Consider the following 25,199-nt stretch of genomic DNA (forward strand, 5'->3'; position numbering starts at 1 on the left):
TGGGTTATAAACGCTTTATCCTGTGTCTTTCACAATCTGGGTGTCTTCAGGTCTGGCCTGTGATTGGCGAAATGCCCGGTGCTCTTAGCGAGGGGGCAGGGTCTGCATGTGGAGGGCATCATAGGTGTCCTTGGTGGCCGTGCTGAGCCCCTAGTGAAAGCAAATCAGAAAAGTGGGTCAAGAGCTCCGCGTGGGCTCTAGGCTACCTGGAGGCCAACAAGTGGCTTCCAGAGGCCTAGGAACGATCCCCTCGTGCCCCAGGTAGGGGCCTGGCCCCAGAAGGCTACAGAAAAAATATGTTCTATGTCCTGCTAGGAATGACCTGGAATGTCCAGCTAAATTCTTACCTTTTTCCCAGCTTCCCGAGCACTGAGCCCTACAGTGTCTGGGGCCTAGAAGAACCTCCTGTTGGACCAAAGAGGAAGGAGAGCCCCCACCCTCCCGAAACACTGAGCTGGAATCAGGGTTTGCTCCAGAGTCTGCTGTCCCTGACACCTGGGCCTCCAGGAAGCCAGGACTTGTCACAAGGAGACAGTGGCTCCCTGACCTCAGCCGTCCCCCCCAGAGCCTTGTTCCCAGGCCACCCCACTACAGTTATGTCCTCTGTCCTGGTCCCAGTCCCACTACGACGTCTCTCCCTGGTCCAGAAGACAGATCCAGGAAGCCACACACAGGAAAATTCTAGGGGCCCTTTTGACGTCATTCTGAACTCAGGCAAGCTGGGCAGCCTGAAACCTTGGAGCCCGGCAAGCAAACTGTGAATGGCCCAGGGGAGCCAGAAGTAGCCAAATAAAATCCCCCTGGGGATTATATTTTAGAGAAATAGGTTGGCTCTCCTTCGTTTGCATAATTATTCACACTGATTTGCATAAACCAGACACCTGACTACGACACTTTCTTTTTAAAGTTGCTATTTCTCTCTCTCTCTTTTTTTTTTTTTGGTCCTTCAATTCTCCCACCCATCCACCCGTCGTATTAGGTCTGAGGATCCGGGGCACAGGCAAGGCTTCTTGCAAGGGTGTGGGGCAGCACAAGAAGAGGCAGGAAATTGCTCGTGTGGCGTCCTCGACCTACATCGACCCTTTGGCAAGACCGCACGGCCTCTGTGCAGCTGCTGCTCCTCCATAGCCAGTGCCCCGGGGGCTCCCGTGGGCACGACCGTGGGAGCCATGCTTCAGTCGCTACATCCCAGCCCTGCCCCAGGGCCCGGCCGGTTCAGGGGCCTCGGGTTCGCCCTGCCCGGCTGATGGCGAGAGCTGGTGCCACCAGCAAGCAGAACGTGGGCGTCTAGCCTCGCCCCTGGTTAGACGGCACCCGGGGACCGAGGGCCCGCAGCCCAGACCGGAGGCTCTGCATCCGCTTTTACCTGGTAGAGGCCATCATGCCCCTTCCCTCTCCGCCGCTGGTTCTGTGGGAGGGAGACAAAAGGGCAGAAAGGCAGAGAGTCAGCAGCGGCCTCCGGCTCAAGGCCTCTACTCTAGGGGCCCCCAGAGAATCAGAGGTGACGGTCTCCCAGCCGGTACCCCTGCCCCTGGGCTAGAAAGGTCCTCAGGCCCGAAGACTAAGGTGAGGATCGTCTCCGATGGGGCCCAGGTTTGCTGTGAGCCATGCAGGCCCTCCGGGACATCGGAGTCCTAGGATCCCGGGCTGCGTGGGGGGCTGGCCACGCTGCTTGTCACCTGGAACAAATGGGCCTCCCTGCCCCTCCCAGAATTCCTGGCTGCTATCCATGCTCACAGGGAATGGCAAGCAGATAGTGCTCTGAGCTCCGGCTCAGAGCACACCATGGTAATTCCTGATGGTGACAAATCTGACTTGCTCGTACAAAGCGTAGTGTGTCTTAGAACCGGGACTCGGTCCCTGAAAGAACATCAGCCTTTCCTTAGCATCTTATGTACGGCCAATGCTTCGCCCCTTGGCAACCATCACAGGGGCTTTTGCAGGTGATAAGGGGAATGTAGGCGAATGGGTGGGAACAGAGGCCTACAGCAGGCACATCTGGAAGCGGAGGAGGAGCTCCTTGGGAGGAGCATCCCCATCCTGACCCAATTCTCGGGGATCAAGAAGCGGCACTCACGTCGCCTTTTATCCCAATCTCACTGTAGGCCTCCGCCATCTTGTCTTTTTGCAGTGCCTGGAAAAGAAGAGGGCACGGGACACCGATTTCACTACCTTATGCAGAAGACAGTGGGCTCCCCTACAAGCGGATGCCTTCTCGACTCCCTACTCGCGGGGAGCTCGCACAATCAAACCTCCAGTCCTTATTCACGTAAGCATCTCCGTCCCCGACCAGCTCCAACCTCACCCTGCTCCTCGGCCCTTTGGACTCTTCTCTGAGCTGCCAGCCCTTTGCACTGAGCTGAGAAGCTCAGGTTAGGTTCAAAGATAAAATGTGGAATCCTAGCCAAAGAACATGAATGTGGACAATGCGAGGGCCCCCTGGAGCCCCCAGAACCACTTATCTGAGCAAGCTGTCTCTTTACACAGCCAACACCACGGGCTGTGGATCAAGCAATTGCAGGAAGGAAGGAGAGTCAGCTCTCTCTGGTCCGCTTCATGGCAGACCCACATCAACAGTCTGAAAACCACAATCAGATGCACACCCAGAGGGGGAGGTTGACCTTTGGGCAAGAGGCAACACTCAGGAAGACTCCAGCCTCTAGAAGCAGGAGCCCCTCAGAGGGGCCTGCCACCCTATACTGGTCCAGCCTGACCTGGCCGTCCCCCGGGGCCATCTGCAGGGAACTCCAACGGCCGACTCAGGGGCTGAGGGAGGGAAGGCAAGAGAAGGCTGTTCTGTACACAGCCAGCCGCCACAGGCAGCGAGCAGGTGGGGCTTCCGGCATAGGAAGGTCAAGCGGGGCAAAGGCACAGGGCAGGGAGTGATGCCGTCACCAGGAGCCCCCCTCCAGCCTGCCCTCCTGTACTCACATTGTACACGACTTCCGGAGGATTCCTCCTCCTCTGCTGGGAAAGACAAGGGGAAGGTTAGAGGTGGAGAAGCAGGGACCCAAGGCAGGAGGGTTGCAGCGGCCTCCTTGCACCTCCCCTCCGCACACCCGGGCCACCTGCCTGCCCGCTCCCCACCAGCTCCCTCCTGCAGCCCTGCCCCCATCTCCCCCAGCCTCACAGCTCTACCTCAGCCTCTGCTTCTTAGGGCACACTGCACACCCCCTTGCACACAGGGTTCACTTCCCCGCATGGCCTCCTTGGCCCAGCCTTGCCCAGGGCAGGCCGCGGGGTCTCGGCTGAGAGCCAGCCTGCGTGCCCCCTTGCAGACATAGTGCCATACGTATCACAAACTTATAAGTGGGATTTCTGGCTGAAAAGGAAAGGTACTGAGTACCTTCATTCGGAGCGGGGCCAGCCACTGCTCAGTGAGGGAGCACTGCTCACCCCTCCGTCTCCACCCCTCCTCACCCCTCCTAGTCCAGGGAAGAGGAGAGCTGAGGCTGGAAGGCAGGGGCCAAGGAAACTGCCAGGGTCTCCTCTCCTCCCCGCCCGTCCGCTCTAGCAACGGCAGGCCCAGCACAGGGCTCAGACACAGGGGGCTGGGTAGACAGGTGTGACCAGAAACAACAAGGGAAGGCCACCCTAAAACCTGGGCAGCGGGCCTTTGGGCTGAGCCCTGCTTTTCAGAGGGCCCTCGCCTAGCCTTATCCAGCCTCCTGTCCCCACAGATTGTGGAGCTCACAGCCAAGAGAACAGAGCCCCTAGGAGCCTGGAGCCCCACCACGCTCCAAGGGGTACCTGGGACCCAGAATTCCTTGTCCAGTGGCCTCGGGCCCTTCCCGTATGGCCCTCTTCACCAGATCTGTTCCTTTGGGGGGCAGATGGCCCCACTGTGTGTGCATCTCAGGGTGGACAAGAAGTTTAAGGGCAAGCGGGTGGACCTTGGATACAAGGGTGTCACATTCACCTACAGGAGGTCCCTTGCGATGCAGAATGGAGCCCCGGGGGGGGGGGGGGGTTGGGGGAAGGAAGAGAAGGGCATGGAAGCAATGGCTCCACCTGTGCTAGTGCCCTAGGGCCCTTGCGGGATAGGATGGAGTGGGGGGGAGGGGGCAAGAGCGCGCAGGCACCGAGGAGCTCTCTCCTTGCGGCGCTGAGCACACCCACACTGGCACACACAGGCAGAGACAGGAATGCCTACCTGTTTTCCTCCCATCTCGGGATCCAGGCCTCGTCTCTTATCCAAAACTTCATACTCCTGTCTTCCTCCCAGATTGAGCTCCTAGAACCGACGGGAAAGGCTCAGGGACTGGAAAGACATCCTCTTGAGGGCTGGGCCGGCGGGACTGGGAGTTCCCTCTGGGCGTGGCTCTCAAGGAAAGGAGCAGGCCTGGGGCTGGGGTGGAAGCTGGTCCGGCCGGGTACCCGCATCTCAGAAAACGAACGTACGTTCGTTCCCCCGACTCTGTGTGTGTGTGTGTGTGTGTGTGTGTGTGTGTGTAAATAGATTCAACCCAAGTCCCGTTGCCCCAGGAGAGTGAAACCTCCTCCTCCCTGCGGCCCTGAAGACCCACTGACGTCCCCGCCCACCCGCCTCGGGGCCCCTGCAACCTGCGGGTGGGAGGGGCTCACCGGCCAGCGCGCCCTAAGCAGGACCTTGTGGACGCGGCGGGTACGATTACGGTCCCCGTGTTCCCGGGCCCTAGGGAGGCGCGACAACCCGCCTGCAGCCCGGACCCTGCCGCGGTCCCCTGGGGGGCGGGGGGCGGGGAGGGGCGACGGGAGGGTAGACTTACGTTGTAGAGCTGGTTGGCGCCCTGCTGGCTCGCGGGGGCGGCCGCGCTCCTGCCGAACTGGAAGAGGGGGCGGCGAGGTTAGAGCGCTGGGTCCGCCGGGGACGCGTGCGGCCACCGCGCTGGTCCCCCCACCCGGGCGGCGGCGCTGCCCTCGCCGCCGCCCCCCCACCCCCCGCCCCCCAGGGCCTCGGAGATCAACTCCAAGGTGGACGGAGGCTGCGCACGGTCGCGACTCCCATCGTGACCTCAGGCGTCCCTGCTGGGCGCTAGCTTAGTGTCCTTGCGGACCTGCCCCGAGGCACACACGACCTCGCTCTCGGCTCAGTTCTCTCCGCTGAGGCGCAGATCTTAACAGATCTCACAGATCCTACAGACAGCATTGGAAACCACCCGAGAGATCATCTAGGACAGCGCTGTTCCAACTTTCAAACAGAAAATTAATAAGACTGTTCCTCAGATAGCATCTTTTGCCCAAATCGACAATCCAAAAGAGCAGAAGGCTGGGGGGACCCAAGTGATAACAAGGACCCAGCCTCCTTCCACCCTCTGCTGGCACCGTGACGTCCCCCTAGCCCCAGCCCCACCCCAGCCCTTCCAAGAAATCCAGACTCTGCAAGGCACCCGCTGAAACCCGAGCTCTGGGCTCACCCTCGCACTTCCTGACACAGAACCTGAGGTTTCCAGAGACAGGCTGGCGGGGCCTCAGTCAGCAGCAGGACAACAGGACCTGGGGAGGGACCGTAGGTCCCCACCTCCCGCTCTTAGTTCCCTAAAGCCCCTTTTCTGCCAGCAGTACAGCTGCCCTGGGACGCTGGGATGTTTACACGTTTGTATGGTTCCTCGTGAAGACCCCGGCATCAGGCTGTCCCTTCCACTCTGTCAGGCTCAGTGAGACACCAGCCCACCCAAGGGGCACGCTTGGCTGGTCCCTGCTTTGCCTGGGACGCCATGCTCCGGGCCCCGCCCATGCTTGAGACTTTGCAAGTAGGGGAGCCCACACCTGCTCCCCAGAGTCCACGGTACCCACCTTTGCTCTCAGGAACAGGGCAGTGATAATGACGCCATAGATGAAAAGGATTCCGTCCACCAGGTAGCACAGTTTGGGATCCAGCAGGCCAAAACTCTGTGCCTCTGTGCCAAGAGATGAGACTGATCAGCCAGGCCCAGGGTGACAGGACACGTCCCCACCATCCTAGGGTGGCCCCATAACTGACTGGCCAGGGAAACCATGACAAGGGGGGCTGAATCCATTCCCCACACCCCATCCGACCACAGCTTCTCTCCCATACCCTTGGACCAGCACCAAGGGAAAAACCCAGCCTCCCCCAACAGCCAGACGTGACACCTGGTGGGGTCACAGATCTTGGGGAAGACCGAAGGGAAGCAGAAACCAGGCGGGGGAGTGAAGCTGTCCAGTGGACGCAGGACTGCTGCCTTAGGCCCGCTGCAGCCCAGCCGTGTGTGAGCGCCCAAATGAACCATGCACTCTGGAAGCCTCTGCAATTAGATGCCCACGTCTGGATGAATGGCACCACCTGAGTCAGGTGTGTGGCTCCCTAAGGCCTACCCACAGGGAGAGAACGGGACTGACGTTCGGATGAGATCATCCATCAGGACTGTGGGAACCGGGGTTAACTCCCCCTTCCTGACTCTGCTTCCTCGGTGCGGGTCACTGAGCAGCCTCCCACTCAGGGCAGTGGGGTCTGCGGCTGGGCCTCCCTCCCCTGGGCCCCAAGGAGTCTCATAAGCAGTAGGTACATTTGGTGAGCCCCCCCCCCCCAGCCTGAACCCGGCAGTCTCACTACTCACCAGTCCCAGCCCCATGGCCTCAGCTTTGTCTGTCCCTGTCCCTGAACCCCTTCCCTTCCCCACACACTTATAGTTCCGGGGTCACACCTTGCTCCTCCGGACCATTTGCCTCTGTGCCTTTGCATGCACTGTTCCCTCTACACATCCTCTCCCTCTGTCGCCCTGCAGCTCTGCCATCTTGTAGAATCGGATGCACCCTACAAAATGTAGCTCAGAAATCCATCTAGCCTGTCCTACCCCAAACTGCCTGTGAGCCGCTAATCCCCGCTGCCATATCAACCTTTGTCCATTTAGTTGGCGCTGGTATTTTAATATTTTTTTAAGTGTTTATTTATTTTGAGAGGGAGAGAGACAGAGTGCGAGTGGGGGAGGGGCAGAGAGAGAGAGGGAGACACAGAATCCGAAGCAGGCTCCAGGCTCTGAGCCGTCAGCACAGAACCCGGTGCGGGGCTCAAACCCACCAGCCCGGAGCTCATTGCCCTGAGTCGAAAGTCGGACGCTCAACCGACTAAGCCACCCAGGCGCCCCTTACGCTGGCATTTTAGGGCAACGGGGTTGGAGAAGGAGATATAGTAAATGTCTTGGCTAAATAAAAGCAATTGTATTTCAAAGCTCGCTGCACCGTGAGACCTGGGTTTCAGACCGTACTTCCTGCCAGGTATTTGCAGCGACTCCGCCCGTGTACCGGGCCCGCTACCTGTCTCCGCCCCTGCCAGCTAAGCTCCGCCCACAGTGGCGGCTTCTCCCAAGGTCGGAGTGCCCTCTGGTGGCCGCCTGCAGCCCCCTGGTCGGGGCTGTGGGAGCGGATACCCTGCCCTTGAGCGCTGGCTTGCCCTTACCAGTGGGGTGACTTGCGGCACGTTAGTCACCCTTTCAGCCGCCTCTTCTGTTAAACAGGGTGAAAATGCTAACATTTCTTTAATGTTTACCATGTGCCAGGCACCCCTTTAACGGAATAACTTGTCAGAACCTCCCAACAGCACGACGCAGAAACACACACAGAACTTCAGGTTTCCCCAGCAGCACACACACAGCGCGAGAGGCGGCCGGGACTGTGCTGCTCTGCGCCCTCCTCCCCTGGGTCCGGCCCTGCCCACCTTTCTCCTGGAGCGATGTTTGGGCTTCTCCCGCGTGCTGTGTGACTCAGGGCGGCGGCAGGGTTCCTCCCCTCCCCTCCCCTCCCCTCCCCTCCCCTCCCCTCCCCTCCCCGGATCCTCAAGCCTGCGACTCCCGCCCGAACTCAAGACCCCCTCTGGGCCCCAGGCAGCTGATCTCTTTGTAAACTTCCCTTCCCACAGCCCCTGCTCAGAAACTACTGGTGACCCGGTCACTCAGAACTAAGTCCAAACTCCTCATCAGGCCGGGCTCAGGCCCGATCCGGGCCCAGCTCCCCGACACCCTCCCCACGCTGCCTCTCCTGCTCCGGTGGGAAACATACTGCTCTTCCTTGGGCTCACCAGTCCTTTCCTACCCACCTGCCTTTCCTCTTCCCGCCTGCCGGGCCCAACACGCCCCCTCCACTCGGCGTGAAATGGGGCTCCTATCCCCCCACCTTCGCCCCTGGCCATTCAATGGCTGATTCTGCACCCGAAATTCTGCACCGGATGGAGGTGCAAGAGCCTGCCTCCCACAAAGCGCTCCCCCCCACCACCGCCCCACCCCCACCCCCCACGTAACTTGTCGGGTTCTGAGAGTCCCCTCCACCAAGCCTCTACCCTGGACATTGGAGCACAGAGTAGACGTTCATTAGATAGCTTGGGCTTTTCAGGGAAGTTGAGGGGGTCCACCCACGGTTGGCCTGCCCACTGGCCCCTGGGGCAGGGCCAGAAGTCCCCTGCTGACCACAGGTAGGCGGCTGAAACCCTCTAGGAGGTAAGCCAGCCCCCAGCAAAGACCACCAACGCCGGGGGTGATTTTTTTCTTTGGGGACTGGAGACGAGGTGTCGGTGGCAATTTATGGGGGTGGCTGAGACTCAGAAAAAGGGCTGGGAGAAAAATCGCTCAGCTGCCTGTCACATAAAATGAGGACAGAAAAATGACTGGACAGTAAATTTAGAACAAATGAGAAGAAATATTTCTTCCTGTTGTGCAGAGCCAGCGCAGTGGGGGAGGGGACTTGGTTGCCTCCCCCAGAGATAAGTAACAGGGACAGGTTTTCTCTCTTTCTTCCTTTCTTTCTAAAGAGCAGCGTGATTTTATGGCCGATGACAAATATGCTGTGTGTGGTTTGGTCAAGGAGAGGATATTAACCGCAACACGTTTCCCGGGGAAGGATCTTCCTCCACCCAGTCCAGCTGTGCCTGTGCTGGGAGCAGCGGGCCTGAGGCAGGCGGGGATAGCCTGGAAACTTCCCCAAAGGGATCCAGGACCTAACTCGATTATGTAACTCATCAAATATTTCTTGGGCATCTGCTCAGTGCCAGAGGATGTTGAAATAGAAGGGGCCCCGGGTGGGGTGTCAGACAGATTCTCGCCCTCCCCTTGCCACAAAGCAGCTGTGTGGTCTTGGGCAAGCCGCCTCACCTCTCTGGGCCTCAGCTTCTTCATCTGCAAAATGGTGGGTAATCACCTCTACCCTGAGGGTGTGGTGAAAACAAAGGGAAAAAAACGTGTTGGGAGGTGTTCTTGTAAATCTCCTCCATAAGGACAATGATGTCTGACATCGGGATGAGGCCTTCTGAGTCCCTGCCCTCAGGGGGCTCATGGCTACAGCTTAGAGGGGCTTCCCTCGAACAGCACGTAGTTTTCCGGGATGCCAACCCAAAAGCATGAAGCAGAGATACTTCCTGCTTCCTGCTTCCGGTTTCTTCCCTGCACCCTAACCCCCAAGGCAGAGCTCCGGTGGCCTCATTTCCTGATCCATTAGCACACATTCTGCAACCCGCATCCCATTCAGTCCCGGAGGGAGGGAGGGCGGGAGGTGTTTAACAAGCTCTAAGGCGACAGCCTTCCTGTACGACAGGAATTGTTTTATCGCAGTTCCTGCCCTCTACCCCAGTAACACGACCTGTCTCATCAGGTGATAGTGAGGGTTAAATAAGATATTTATTACTGGGTGCTGGGCCCAGCACCAACACTTTTTTTTTTTTTTTTTTTTTTTTTTGGAGAGAAAGAAAGGGTCAAATAGTATCAGGAACGTTTAACCTGGGTGGGATGAGAGGGGCTCCTGGGTGGCTCAGTTGATTTTGGCTCAGGTCCTGATCTCAGGATGGTGAGATCCACCCCCAATGTGGAGATGGCTTAAGATTCTCTCTCTCTCTCCCTCTCCCTCTCTCTCTGCCCTTCCCCATCCCCTCTCAAAAAAAAAAAAAAAATTTTTTTAAATAAATACATTGCATAAAATTGTTTCAACTGGGTAGGACGAGAGACACTGGCGCCCCTAACTTCCGGGTGTTCACAGCCACACAGCGAACCAGATCCTGCACAGGGGGCCGTCACCATTGAACCAGTGGGCATTTGATGAGGGGGCTGCCTTCTGAGCAGTCACGTGATTTCCCATTCAGAAAATGCTGCCTTCCCATCTGAGGAGTAGGGTTGAAGAAAACAAAGGCAAGCTAACAATAGCCTCCCAGCACAGCCTAGGGGTGACGGTGGCCAGCCAGGGAAAGGGGACAAGCCCTATTTGCAAAGTGGGAGAACACGGCCTCTGGCCGGGCTGCAGGACGAGAGCTGGGGATGGGCTCTGACCCCATGAGCCTTCATCTGTCCAACCTGGACCCCCACGGGCCATTCCGTGAACAGGGCACACTCAGCTAATCTGGAAAAGAAGGGGGTTCGGCCCCAATTCCCTTCCCCGCTCCACCTTCCCCAGGCCTAGCAGGTGACCCCATCCACAAGTCCCCACCACGCCAGAGCCCTGCATCTGGACACAGAGCAAAAATGGAGATTGAAGTCCAGGTGGGCCAGAGCACATCCAGGTGTCGTAGGGCTGGAGGCATCAGGCAGGTGCTCCCAGATGGAGCTCCAAGTGCTCCGAGACGGGGGTATTTTAAGTGGTTCTGTTTACTCCAGGACAGAGCATAACCTGATGACCCCTGCCCAGCAGAGCAAGCTGGAGCCTGGGAAGAGCTGGCCCTCTGCACCCAGGCACGTGCAGTACTGGATATGGGATTGGAACACGGGGGAAAAGAGGAGAAGCCTGGCACACAGCCTGCCCTTGTCCGCGGTCGTGAGGTCACTGCCCGGCCTGCTCACCGCAATCCCCATCACAGACTTGATACAGCTCAGGATGGCCAGGGCCTGGCTGAACTGGGACCCTGGACTCTGGTCACTTCCCAGCCCCCTGCCATCACACTGTCAGCCACCAGGCAGGCATCGATGAGGTGGGCCAGCAGGTTACTGTCCCGTATGAGAACCCTATCTCCCAGCAAGTGAGGGAGCGAGCAGAGAATCCCAGCAGCCCCTCCTCTTTGAAAATCTCAGTGGCGCTCAGCACTCGGTTGGACCTGGCCTCCTGGCCCACAGACCAGACCATGGACGCATGGAGATGACCCGTAGCGGGCGGCCAATACGTGGGACAGCGCCCGATCATCATCCCTAGGAGTTCTCCTTCTCTTCGGACAGGCCTTGTCGGAAACCTGCCTGATCTCGTGTGTGCACAGACGATGCACCCTGAGCCCTGGCCTCAGGCCCCGGCCCTCCCCCCACCCCCGCCCCCTCCCCCCACTGCAACTTCCTGCTCTGAAGCCCCCCACGGTGCCACCCTGATTACTCTGACTTTGACTTTAAGCATAATAAACTGAAGCTTTCCGGCCTGGGCCTGCCATGTGGCCCAGGACCTGGAACAGGTGAGACGCCCAGAGGAGACGCCATGACGACCAGTGACGGATCCCAGCGTATCTACGCCTACGGTTCACTGCATCTAAAAGTGTCATGAGTCTCAGTGAGAGTGAGCCTAGCCGTCTCCATACACCTCTTTGTCTCTATAGAAGTCCCGAGTTCGAGAAGTTTCTCGACACGGACCATTAACAGAAGACTCCAGGGCCCCAGAGGGCACCCGAGGGAGGCACCTGCCCTTACAGAGTCTAATTGCTTTGGGTGAGGTGTATTGAACTGTACTGTTTGTCTCCCAGCCAGACTGGGAGCTGCTGAGAACAGGGAACACAGGTGTCCATCTACCCGGGCCTGCCGTTCCTGGAAGCTAGTTTAACACACTAGCCCGTCTCCACCTCCAGCCAGGCTCCTCCCCCAACACACCCTGTTCTGGGAGCAGGGCGACCCCCCGGCTCCCTCAAAGCCAACTGGTAAGATGCCTTGCATCTGAACCCCGATTTGTACTTCTAAAATTACTTCCTGTGCCTGATGGAGCTCGAGTCTATGAGAGCCCAGAAGGTGGGCGGGGTGTATTATTGGGCCCAATGCAACGTGGGGCAATAAGCTGAGACCAGAGGAGTAAAGTAACTTCCTCAAGGCCACCAGCAGGCTAGTGGCAGAGCTGGATGAGACCACTGGGTCTCCTGACGCCAGGTGCTTTTCTCGCCTCTCTGCCTCGGGTGCGCCTCACCGGTGGGTGCAGGACCGAGTTTTCACCCAGCTCTGAATTCACCGCCCTTACTGTTCGCCGGGTTCTGACGTGCCGTCCCAGCAGCGTGGGGGCCTTTCCTGTGTCCCCCGTCCAACAAGCCCTGGAAAGCACAGGTGATACCTTTTGGTTTCACTTGCCCATTTTCCCTCCTCATCCGGCACAGCATAGGCCGTAGAGCCAGAAAGACTACGATTCAATCTTAGTCTTTGAATCTGGCTCTTACTGGCTTTGTGTTTGGGGGAACGGCTTTCTTAACCTCTCTGAGTTTCGCTTACCCCGTCTGCCAAAGGGGTTTAACAAGACCGACCTCACAGGGCAGTTATGCAGATGCGCTGAGCTAACAGGGCCCGGGGAAGTGCCCCGCCCAGTGCCACGCGCTCAGCTACGGGCTCAGGTGGCCCTTCTTCGCCACCACAGCAGCAGCGGGCATCCCACTTCTCGCTCTCGCGTGCCAAGGTTGGGGACAGAACCTGGTCCGCTCCCCAGCTCGGGATGGAGATGCCCACCTTCCGCGGGTCTGAGGATAAGATCGGACGACGCACGGGCATCGGTGTGACGTGCCCGGGACACCGGGAGCTCCGGTGCGGACGCTCTGATCGCTCCTGGCTTCACGAAAGGGTACCAAGGGAGCTTGCGTTTGCACTCAGCGTACCGCTTAGAGAACTCTTCGCCCTCGCATGATCTGATTTGATCCTCAGACCAACTCTTCATGAGATGGGCAGAATTACCGCCGACTCTGTTTTGCGGACAAGGAGATGAAAGCCCAGAAAGTTCACTCAGCACAGAAGTTCCCAAGAGCATCTGCTGCTCGTTCCCTGGTCTTTCCCCTTTCTCCCGGTGCTTCCGGAGTTCCCGCTCTCCAGAGAGCGTCCCGCCTTTTGTAGGCATTTCTTCTCTGACACCTTCAGCCTCTGCTTGGATACCCTGGGTGACAGGGAGCTCACCACTCATCAATCGCTGGTGGAGAGCTCTGATTTTCAGAGTTGTTAAAAAACAGCCTTGGGCCTAGTTCTGCCCTCAGAGGCACAAAGAACACAAAGTCTCCCCGTTCTATAACGCCCTTTAAAATCTCTCCCGTGTCTAGCTGGTCTCGCCCTTAATAGGAAGCACTTAGGTATCACAGCAAGAATAAATCCTTTGAAGGTGGAGAACTTGAGTCCGGGTCGTGGCTCCAGCACTTAAGCAGCTATGTGACTATGGAATAATTGCAGAGCTCTCTCACAGGGTATGTGACATTTAAATGCATTTAAATACATTTAAGCTCCCGGGATACAGGCGCTAACGGCATCATAAAGCCCACAGTTCTGGGAGGACCAGCCGGATCCCAAGCCCCCTGACCACGTTTTGCAGCCCCAAACTTGAGCCCAGGGTCGGGCTGCTGCCCAGCCCCACCCCCAGGCAAAGACACAACTGGTGATGACATTGCAGGCTAAAAATTTAGAAAACAGGAAGTCATGTGTTTTCAGGAAGGCAGAGTGGCAGCAGTCCTGGGGTGCCTGTGCGGGGTGTGATGCCCGGCTCGCGGACCCAGACCTCCCCTGCCAGGGGGTTTGCTCCCTTTCACCGAACAACTTTCACTGAGGCAGGAAAGAGAGACACCTGGGTCATGACGATAAACATCAGGTGAAGCATATGTGGGTTTTCTCATTCGGTCCTTACAGCGACTGTGAGAGTACAGCTGGGGGAACTGAGGCTCAGAGAGGTTCATAACGTGCCAAAGGTCTAGATCCAGGGTCGAGCTCAGGCCTGTCTGGATCTCCAGATACTATCTGGTCCAGAATCCTAACCACCCTTTGGCTCTAAGCTTGGACAACTCACTGGCCTCGCCCATAATACCACATTCAAACACAGCCACTATTAACCTGACGGCAGATTGCCTTCCAAAGTGTTTGTTATTTATAAGTTATAATTATTCTATGTGAAATTTTTTTCCCTGAAAAAAAAATCTGTCGTTTCCTGTTAGCATTATAATTTAACATTATATTTTCATGTTATGCCAGTTATTTATATCCCATGTTTCATGTTATTTCATAGGCTTCCTGAATATCCTTTCTAATGGTTGTGTAATAATTCTTCTGCTATTTATTTACCATTTCCCCATTGAAGGTCGTTTAGTTTCCAATTTTTCACCATTGTAAATAACTCCGTGATGAACAGCTTCATTCCTCAAGCTTTCCACAGGCTTAGAATTCAATCAATAATACTTTGAAAAATGAAAGCTAAGACAACTAGTCCGAAAGAAATATCCGCAACAGATATAAATAGGCGATTCTCAGAGGAGGAAAAACAAGTTGCTTATAAACATTATAAAGAGACTCTTAATCTCACTGCTGGTTACTACTGAAAGTACAAAATGAGAGAGAGAGACAGATCCTATTTTTCACGGATAGTCAGAAGGCCTCAGCTGTGAAGCTATGTGAAGGAAGGGCACCCCTGACGGAGGGAGAGCAGAAGCAAAGGTCCTGTGGTGGGTCCAGGCCTGGTGTATCTGAACAGCAAGGAGATAGATGTGACCAGGGTGGCATGGGAGACAGAGAGTGCTAGAAGATGAAGGTTAGAGGGTAAGAGGGTGGGGCGGGGGTGGGGGGTGGGAGTGGGGATTAGTTAGAAACTTCTCAGCCAGTAGATTTTTCTCTGAACGAGAGTGGGAGCAATTGTAGGACTTTCTCTCTTTTTATAACAAATACACATTAGTTTTGGAATTTCAAGAATGTGAATACAATTTAACAGACAAAAGCAGTCAATTGGAATAAACTTGGTTCATGGTTGCCTGGTGGGGGGGGGGGGGGGGGGGGCGGGCAGGTTGCCTGGAGATGCCCAGGCAAGCTGCAGGCCAGGCCTAAAATCCAGGCTAGGCCGCCAGGATGCCGACTGCCCTGTGAAGATCATCCACAAATTGTGCAAGTTCATCTGAAAGTAGTAATCTTTATCTCTTCCTGCCCTTGCCCCATAAACCAAGCTATGGTTTCCACACAGAAAGGGGTGTATTTCTACCGAGAGGATCCAAATCCCTTCATTCTTGTGCTTTTTCACCGTTCAGTAACATGCCTTCAGCACCCAGCTCTTTGTTATGGGCTGAATTGTGTCCCCGCCAAAATTCCTGTGTTGAAGGCCTTGGGACCTCAGGATGTGACTGTGTTTGGAGAAAGGCCTTAACAGAGGTGATTTGGCTAAAATGATGACCTCGGGTGGACCCTAAGCCCACGTGACTGGTTGATCTGGGCACGTCTTATTTGCTCCATTTTGCAGATGAAGCCACTGAAGGTCAGGGAGGTGAAGTGACTCTCCCGAGGTCCCGAGTCGCGTATCAGCAGAGCCTGGATGAGAGGCCAGGCGTTTGTTCGTCCGCACGCGGCACACAGCCCTCACATTATGCTCTCGAACATTAACACGATTTAAAAGAAATCCACTCTATCACATCCCCTCGTGTCAAAATTCCAGGCATGATTTTGCCATTTCTCTGAGACTTGAATTTATTCTGCAGATAAGCCCTCATAGTATGCGCGCGCACGTAGACACGCACGGATGTTTATTACATAATTATTTGCAGGAGCAAAACCAGAAAAACGGAAACAATGGAAACATCCACCAGCTAGGAACCTAATTAGCAAATTTTGGTATCTACATATGTAGCAGTTTAAGAAACCCAAAACACAACTGATAGTTCTGGATGTGCTGCTGTGGAAAGAGCTCCAAGATAATTAGGCGAAAAAAGCAAGCTCTAGAATGGATTTATGAATGAAAAAAAGAAAGACATATTATATAGGCTGCGTATGTATAATTATACATACAGAAATCTATATCTGCTTAGAGTTTTCGTTTGGGATGATGAGAAAGTTCTGGAAACAGTTGGTAGTGATTGCAAACAACTTTATCCACTGAATTGCACACTTAGAAATGGCTAAAACGGTAAAATTCTGTTTTGTATACTTTGCCACCATAAAAATGTTTCTACATCTATGCCTATATCAACATTGATATTGATAACATCTTTATACACGAAAAATGTTCTCCACACCTTAATTCAGGAGGAGCCAGGAAAGGAGGAGGGGAGGAGTTTACTTATTTCCCATGAATGTCGTGAGCCCTTAAATCACACGAAATGTGGGCGGCACAGTCCTAGGCTGGGCAAAAGTGGACGCACAGGGACTCATCCTCGAACTAGGCTGAGGCTCGGTGCATTTCTAGTGATCACTCACTGGGGTCTGGAAGAATCTCCAATATACAGGCATTTTCGCTATAACACCGTTTTGGGAATACGGTTACATTCACATAGGAACACGAGAACCCTAATGCCGGCAACCGGCAGGCATGATTATTATTGATGCTATTATTATCCAGTGCTGCCGGAATGAGAGGCAAGGTCTGTCCCTTCCCCAAGGCCGACAGGAGCACCAGCCCGTCTGCCAGGAAGCGGGAGATGAGAGCTCTGGCCACAGCCTGGGCCACCAGAGCCGCAGCCCTCAGCGAGGCGGGCACCCAAGAGGCCGAGCAGGCTTCTGGGCATCTGCAGCTGAGTGGCCTGGGCAGCTGAAGGCAGACCCGGGGGGGGGGGGGGGTGCTGGAACTGCAGCCCGTTCCGCGTGCTCTCGGAGCTGTCCTGCAGGCCCCAGGCCATTGAAGTCACCCACCTCCTCAGGGCGCCCCTGGCACCCATAGCAGACGCCTGCTGGCCCCACGCCCCCTCCAGCCTGGGGCTTCCTTTTCCACCTCTGTAGGCCCTCGCACTGTGCAGGACATGGTGGCAGGCTTGGGGCAAGGCACGGGCACAGGATGAGGCCTCGAGGAGCACTTCCCACTGCGCCAAGTTTCTCAGAGGTTGGGGAGGAAACACTATTTTGGCTCTAAATCAGACCTGGGCCTGAGTTTACTCCTGGGCCAGAGTAAACTGCTAATATGCGCCCCGGGATTTAAAGAGGCCATGCGCTCCCGGCCTGTGGGGTTGGGCCGCCTCCTGGAAAGGGGAAGGAGAAGAACGACTGGCTCCAGAGGCTTCTCCAGAGACGGCCATCCCCACACTCACTCCTCGGCCCCCCCACCCGCGGCCTGACCCGGGGGCGCCCCCCGCCCGGGCTGTCAGAGCCCACCCAGGCGCTCTCGGGCGCGGGGCTCCTCACTCCGACGACGCCTAAAGCCCGGCCCTGCCCGACCCCAGCCCCGGAGTCACCGGCCGAATCCATAAAGGGCAACCTTGGCCAAGAGGGAGAGGAAACCCGGGCCCAGGGAAGGGGGGCCGAGGCCCCGCTCGCGCGGACGGCCTGGGCGGGCTCCCGGCCTCGCCCCCCCACCCCACCCCCAGGGCGGTCGCCGTCGGTGCGGTTACGGGAGCAGCGGCCCCGCCCCCCCTGCCCGCAGCCGTCTCCTCCTCGAGGTTTCCTGTTGAGCTGCCATCCAGGGCCCGGGTTATCGCCCGTGATCTCCCATCTAAACTGCTCACACACTCAGGCGCCCGCCCCCACTTGCGGTCCCTTTCCCCCGAACCGCACCGCCCCAGCCCTCTCGGCGCTCACAGGTCGCCCGGCCCCCGAGCCCTCGGGGGCGGCGGGACGCCGGGGTGGGCGGGGCTGTTTCCCAGGCATCGGGCGGGGGGGGGGGGCGGGGGGGGGCATCCGAGGGTCCCTCCTGAGAGCCAGGGGTCCGCCTGGGGTGGGGACGGCGACCGGGCGAGGACTCGCCCAGGGAATGCCCACCCGTGTCCACCGGCGCGCGGGGTCTGGAGGAGCGAGACGCAGAACCCCGCCGGCTGGGCCTCCGCCCCCAGCGCGCTTCCCGCGGGAGCAAGCACAGGGGGTCTCTCTGTTCTCACACAGGGGGACTCCACATGTCGTCAAAGCTGCCGCTCTCACAATCGGCAGCTGCTTTCTTTTTGGAGCCCCGCTTGAGCGCTGTTTCCGGGCTTTCCTGGGGCACACGCCCCGCCAGGGCAGAGCCCTGGATCTGAGCTCGCCCTCTGATGGGGCACTGCTCTAGGGACTCCAACAGCAGGCGCCGGGACCGCCGCTGTGCGGTGGGGGGAGGGGGTGCTCCCCCACCCCGGGACAGCAGTGAGGAGCCATTGCTGGGGAGGCCAGTGGCCCAGGAGGTGGCGACTTTCTGGTTTTCCCTGACTTGAGCTGACCAGGTCCCGTTGAGAAGGTATTTACGAAAAATACAGATGCAGAGAATTTTGACTTGGCAAGACAGCAAAAAGTCAGTTGAGCTCGTTCCTGGGCACAGAAAGGTTTCTTTGCTCCTCTTGGCCTGGAGCCCCCGGTTTGGTGTGGGGCCTTGTGTCAGAATCGCCCCCAAGCTGCTGAATTAGTCTCTGGAGCTGGGTCCAGGGATCTGTGTTTTAACATGTGCCCCCATAGTCTCATGTACACCCTGCTTCCGGGACCAGTGCCTTCTGGGTTGGTTGGCTCTGGAAGATTCTCTGAGTGCCTCTGCCCCACCTGAGCATTTGTGGACAGGCTGCTCCCTGAGGGAGGGCAGCCCTGAGGCTCTCCATCATAGACACAGAGCACCCTGATGGGGACTAATACACACTCCATCTCCTTTGTCAGAGAGCCCCCCCGGGGGAGCCACGACTGTGACGTTGCAGATCCGTCTCGTGTCCATTCCCCACGTTTATTCGTGCCGATGTGTGATCGCAGGTGGACATCATGTCGTACCTAGCAGGGCTGACTTTGCTGGAAATATCCTGACGGGGATGGTCCTGCCCTGCCTTCTTCACATCCAGTCACATGCTAAGGACCGGCTTCCGGGGGGGGGGGGGCGGCCTGCCCAGGAAGACCTCACAGCCACCTGGGTCTTGGGAGATTCTGAGCAGCTGGTGTGAGATGCCAGCCCGGGGAGGGCCGGGAGCCGGGGTGGGCATCTCACGCTGCATCAGCACTGTCTCCGAGGCGTCCTTTGCTCCTGGTAGGGGAGCCACAGCTGCTCTGGGCAATTCAGGGACTCCGAGTGCCTTCCTCAGGGCTGTGTGGAAATGGGATGGGGGTGACCGGGTGGTCCACTGCATGCTTTAGTCCCCCTTGTTAGCTGGTCACAGACAACAAGCCCGGTTCCCAAACAGACCAGAATGACCACCAAAGGAGGGAAAAAACAAAGAAATGTTGCAGCCAAATCCGAGCTGGCATCTTGCCCCCATATCCCCTTCCCCGATGTATCCTGGATGGAGAAGGAACAAAATCACCCACCCACCCTGTTAGAGGAGAACTGCTGAAGTGAAGCCAGCCAGCCGGGAGCATAGGCCAGTGCAGCCGCGGCCAGAAACGAGCGCACTTCCGTTTTCCCAGGTGCTGCCTATGGCCCTCCGTCCAGTTCTGGCTCCCCCTGCCCCTCCAGGGATCTGCTGCACGCCTTTCTCGGCCCTCGTCTTGCCCCGCGGCTTCCAGAGCCCCCGCCCTCTGCACCTGCCACGCATCAGTTATTTTTAGTGCAAAGAGCACTTTATTTGTTACTCTCATTGTGTGGAAGGGGCTCCTTCCTACTCAAGTAGATTGCAGGTTGCTAAAGGGCGAAGACCACGGCTCCTCGCTCTTCTGTTCCTACTGCTGTCGGTAGGAAGCCCAGTGGTAGGAATTTCGGGACTCAGTAATTCCATAATTGCTTGGATAACTGAGGCACGGATTCGTTGACTGGCTGCGTAGTGGTCATTAATGCGGTAAAATGAATTTTGCCCCGTACCCATCGAAGAACCTCCGAGTTGGAAGAGAGACCATTTGTATGGGAGCCTTGGCTAATGCTGTCATGCAATGTGTGTGTCCTTGGGGAAGCTGCTTCCCTCCGGTTTCTTTGCCTCCGAAACGAGGGCCTTAATATAACAGTCTCTGTGGTTCCTTGCAGCTGTGATCAGTGTTCAAGCCGGCCATCAGAAAGAAAAATACTTAAGATGTCGTAATGAGGAGACATCACAAAGTGTCGGTTCCCAAGCGTGCGCTCCACCGTCCCCGCTGTCCCGGTGCACATGGGACGTGAGCGAGTGGGCGGGGGACGTGGCAGCTTCCGAGGCCTGGAGGGAGGAAGGTGGGCAGGGCCTTTGCTCATGGGTGGACCCCGGGGTGAGCAGGCCCCCGGCCCCGCCAGGATGATACCTGGACAAAGAACAGCCTGAGGGGCTGACCAGCCCACTGCTTCCAGTATGCCTGTGCTTACCCCAACCTTCCATTAGACTCTCCAGCTCGGCAAACTTTCACTCATCTCTCAAGGCTCTGCTCAAATGTTACCTCCTCTGGGAAAACTGTTGTGCTTCCTTCAGGCAGAGCTAAGCTCCCTTCAGTGGGCACCTGTTTCTAGTCTATTAATCATGGGTTAAATGTATTGGTTTTTTTAAAAAGTGTATTTATTTATTTTGAGAGAAACAGAGGGCCTGCGAGTGCATGAGCCTGTGGGGGAGGGGCAGAAAGAGAGGGAGAGAGAGAATCCCAAGCAGGCTCCACGCCGTCAGCACAGAGCCCAGTGCGGCCTCCCACGAACTGCGAGATCATGACCTGAGCCGAAATCAAGAGTCAGACACTTAACCAGCTGAGCCACTCAGGCACCCCTAAATCTATTGGTACACAGAATATTAGTGACATGTTCAAATAATACATTCAATATATTTTCCTTCAACCTTCAGATACCTGTTCAGATGAAGTACCTCTAAATTACAGGGATCCAAATGTGAACCTTGTAAAAAAAAAAAAAAAAAGAAAGAAAGAAAAGAAAAGAAAAGGGTACAAGAAATCCAGTACTTTCTCTGTATTTCCAGGTTGTAGCGTGTTGCTTGTATTTTTTCACATCAACAATTGGACACATCGCTTTAAATTTAGAAAAACTTCCTGATAATGAATCTGGGGGTTGAAGAAAACCATATTGAGCATATCGTTTGAAAATGTAGTTAACATTCCGTTTAAAGATAAGTAGTATTTAATATGATAATATTTCTGACCTTTCAGACAAAGCAGTTCTTGACACATTTTTGCTAATTATTCGATGATGGGTCTGTTCCCGTTAAAAATTAAACTCCACTAGGGGTGCCCCGGTGGCTCAGTCGGTTGAGCATCCGACCTCGACTCAGGTCATGATCTCGCGGTCCGTGAGTTCGAGCCCCGCATCGGGCTCTGTGCTGACAGCTCGGAGCCTGGAGCCTGTTTCAGATTCTGTGTCTCCCTCTCTCTCTGCCCCTCCCCCGTTCATGCTGTGTCTCTCTCTGTCTCAAAAATAAATAAACGTTAAAAAAAAATTTTTAAAAATTAAACGCCACGACATCTGGAATATATTTTATTCTTCTTTGACTCTCCAGTCCCTAGCTAGCTCCAGCATGAAGCAGGTAGTCATCAGGGTTTGATGAGTGAATAGCTGATCAAGTCTGATAGGTTTTGCTTGAACCCTTACTCTGAGGCTGAGCCCGGAGAGGGCTGCCTCCCTCATTTCTGTGTTTCCAGCTCTCTCCCCCAATCCCTTCAAAAGTTTGACAAGAAGAAATAAGATTAAGACTAAGAGCTTTACGTCTTCGACGTTGAGGCACAGAAGTAAGCGTCAGAGAAATCTGCCCCCCTGTGTGCGGGAAGATGCCAGAGAAAGACCCCGTTTCCCACCCGGCCAGGCTGCTGACTCGTCTTGCGGCCTGTAGCAAGCTGTTTCTGAGCTCCTCTGAGTCTGAGCAGGGGGGAGAGGGGGAGGGCCGGCGGGGCGGTGAATGCCAGGAGGGAGAAGGGCCTTGTGCGTTTCCGAGTCTCCCGTGCAGGTCGGTTGTGAGGCCGTGGGGCTGCTGGTGGGCCTGAAGCCCAGCTAGAGGGGGAAGGCTTTCCTGGAGTGTGTTTGTCAGTTTGGCAACCCTCGGCGTGCCCAGCAGCCCACGCCCGGCCAGCGCTCGCCTGTGACGTACTTCGTTTGCATGGATCAAAGGCCCCACAAAGCCTGCGTGCGCCCCTGCAGCTGGGGACGTGCTGGGGGACGTGGGCGGTGGTGGGCTGAGGGCTTGTTGGGCTATCACCTGTCTCCCAGGGACGTGGTTCACCCTGTGGCCTTGGGCCCCAGCATGGGCCCACCCCCTTCTGGCGAGCTCGCCAGTTATCTCAGTTTGGTCAGCAGGGCGCCTCCCCAGGACCACCAGGGATCAGTGAGGTCCGCTCCCAGAGCCGAAGGTGGCAGGTGCAGCACCCTCCCTCCATTCTCGTTTCCCTGTTTGATTCCACCTCTAGATTTGTAAGTAGAGACAGATTCAGGTATCCCTGTAGACAAGCAACTAGAAGACCATACAGCAAAGCGTTCCATCTCGGTTTCTGAAACGGTGGGTGCTTTACATCTTTTTTATGCCTTTCCCCGTTCTCATATAAGATTATGACGCCTTGAATTAAGAGAGAGTGGTAACGGTACATTTTTGATGCCTTGTATTAACCACCCCTGTCCTCATCCTGAGCCACACTGTAGGTCACTGAGCATCTAACTCACTCTGCATTCTTCAGGCATACACCAGCAGGATGTGGGTAGCTGATGGCACGCTGGCGTTAAAGGCTGGTGCAAACGACTCACGGCACGGCAGAAGCTGCACGGGGCCAGCGGGACACTCAGCACGGTACAAGGCGCAGAGGCCTCGGCCTCCGTCACCGGCCAAGCAGCCCGGAGCCCGTGTGGAGCCCAGGAAGCTGATGGGAGCACATCTACCTCCTCATCCCACTCGGGGCCCCACCTCCCCGCTCACATCCCAGGGCCAGGACCACGCTGGACCACTGGCCAGGTCACGGGCCAGTGTTTCCGGAAGCGGTCCCAAAACGCAGCTTGGTCTCCGGGCTGGCAGAGGAGGCCCGTGCCTGCCGGGCACCAAGTGTGGCCCTGCAGCTAGACCCGCGTGGCGGAGGGAAGGGAGCCCATCCCTGTGACGGGCAGGGATGCTGGCAAAGCGGCTGTTCTGGGACCCGGGAATCGCTGCGTGTGTATGAGCGGATCTGAATGCCTGAGTGCCCGGGGAAGATCGCCGGCCCCGCAGGCGGGGGAGAGGTGCGCCTGGGGCCTGCAGAGGGCAGTCAGCTCCAGCCCCATTTACAGAGGAGAGGCATCTGGGCCACTTCCTGGCCTCCTTCTGTCTGTAATGTCAGAGAAGAATATGAGCGGTCGATCGGCAGAAGGGGCAGACTCCCAGCCCAGAAGATCTGCCCTCCGGCCTTTGCGGCTGCGGCCCCATCCAGCCCTCCTCCAGCTTGCCTCCCGCCCGGTCCTGTCTTCTTCCCTCTAGTTTTCTCTTGTTTGTCTCCTCCCCACATTTCCTCCGATTCTCCCCTCCCAGCCTTTTCTTCCTCTGTCATCCTCGCCTCCTCTACCTCTCCTCGTACACAAACGGTCCCTTCTGGAGGCAGCATCACAGCCTGGCACCTCGGGTAGCCTGGGGTGACATGTTGCCCAGCAGCCCCGGCCCTAAGGGCTTGGGGACTGTTCCTTTGGCTAGACCCGGCGCTCCGGGGGCGGTCAGCAGGTCACCCTTCCCGGCATCTGCGCAGCTCTTCTGTGTGTCCCCCGAACAGGGCAGGAACTGCCCTGGACTACTTAGCATAAAGGTCACCCTGTCCACTCTAGTATAGGAGCCCCCCAGGGAATTGCAGGCAGGTCTGCAACATGACCTATGACCTGGGCCAGCAAGCCTTTCTTACTCCCCAGACAGGCCAGGTACAGACAGCAAACTCACATTGCCATCGGCTGCCCTTTGCAGCAGCACCCAATTAAGCGCTGCTCATTCCTGCCTCCCATCTGACTTCAAATACCCAAAGCCTCCGTAGCTGGAAGCAGAGACCTGAAAAAGCCATCATTTCTTTTCTTTCCTTTCTTTTTTAAAATTTTTAAATATTTGTTCATTTTTGAGAGAGAGTGCGGGTGGGAGTGGGGGAGAGGCAAAGAGGAGACACAGAATCGGAAGCAGGCTCCAGGCTCCGAGCCGTCAGCACAGAGCGCGACGCGGTGCCCGAACCCACAAACTCTGAGATCATGACCTGAGCTGAAGTCAGACGCCCAAACCAACAGAGCCACCCAGGCGCCCCAATCATTTCTTGGTTTCCAAAGGAGAAGGGGGGGAAGGGGAGGGTAACACACACACACACACACACACACACAGGCACTAATTCACACAAAAAAAGGAAAGTCGTCTTCACGGAGGCAGCCTGCTGGGATATTTAGAACCTGGGTTTGCAATTTGCATCTCTCTTCTCTTGATCCTGCACATCGGCCTCCAATTTAGTGCGAACTTGAACTAAATCTGGGCTAACTTATTAGCTGAACCCCAAATTCAAAGAGTCATTAGGTTTTCAAACAAAATCTAACTTTTAAGCTTAAAAAGAGCAGACCTCCTTGAAATGAATGGTTGGAATTTGATCTGAGTCTACATAAATTTATATCCTAAGGTTATTAAACTAAGGAGAATGCCAACCTACTGCCTGAATTAAAACTAGTGATTCATTTCAGCTAAATACATTTTCTTTTTCTGTGAAGACCACACCCAATTTAAAGGGGCGTGGTCAGGGGGAAACAGGACAGAAAAGGTTTGTTTGTTTATAATGTTTTGTTTGCTGGCTTAGTAGCACACAGCCCTGGAGGGGCGTCAGGGTGGCTCGGTCGGTTCAGCATCCGACTTCGGCTCAGGTCAGGATCTCACAGTTCGGGTTCGGTACTGACAGCTCAGAACCTGGAGCCTTCTCGGATTCTGTGTCTCCCTCTCTCTCTGCCCTCCCCCGCTCGTGCTCTGTCTCTCTCTCTCTTAAAATTAAATAGACATAAAAAAATAAAAGAAGCACACAGCCCTGGAGATGCCCTTCTCATTCCACAAGACCACAGAATGCCCCAGAAATCCTGACTCTGGCTAAGAAGACACACGTCTTTAATAACTGCCCCCCAAAATAGAAACCCCTGCAGTTGAATGTTTGGCTGTACATTGTTTTTCTCCAGAACGTGCCAATTGTGGCAGGTAGCAATTGCCTTTTTATTGGGCATTAATAAAGCTGTTGTTAAGTGCCCTTCCTTTGATAAGCTTAAATTACAACCGGAAATAATAAGCTTAGAATCTCCCCCCAGCCAGATGCCACTCTTCTGAAACAAAATCACCCCGGGATTGCAACTGAGCTCAGCATGAAGCCACAGTGTTCTGCATCCCAATTTGTGATGTATTGAAG

General features: G+C 56.1%; 1 protein-coding gene across 2 annotated transcripts in view; it reads right to left on the reverse strand.

Annotated features, from left to right (window-relative positions):
• Window positions 1-25,199, reverse strand: part of CD247 (CD247 molecule) — a 72,980-nt gene continuing 47,781 nt past the window's right edge. The window contains exons 2-8 of one of the 2 annotated variants that reach the window (XM_058701620.1): window positions 5,776-5,879; window positions 4,749-4,805; window positions 4,154-4,234; window positions 2,932-2,967; window positions 2,078-2,134; window positions 1,367-1,408; window positions 1-150 (exon numbers count right to left, since the gene is read on the reverse strand). In XM_058701620.1, the coding sequence (XP_058557603.1) occupies window positions 85-150; window positions 1,367-1,408; window positions 2,078-2,134; window positions 2,932-2,967; window positions 4,154-4,234; window positions 4,749-4,805; window positions 5,776-5,879 (443 nt within the window). In that variant the 3' untranslated portion in view covers window positions 1-84. The remainder of the gene's footprint in view (window positions 151-1,366; window positions 1,409-2,077; window positions 2,135-2,931; window positions 2,968-4,153; window positions 4,235-4,748; window positions 4,806-5,775; window positions 5,880-25,199) is intronic. The other variant, XM_058701621.1, reaches the window with a different exon arrangement.

The sequence above is a fragment of the Neofelis nebulosa genome, chromosome 15 (genome assembly GCF_028018385.1).
Source record: "Neofelis nebulosa isolate mNeoNeb1 chromosome 15, mNeoNeb1.pri, whole genome shotgun sequence".
NCBI lineage: Eukaryota > Metazoa > Chordata > Mammalia > Carnivora > Felidae > Neofelis > Neofelis nebulosa.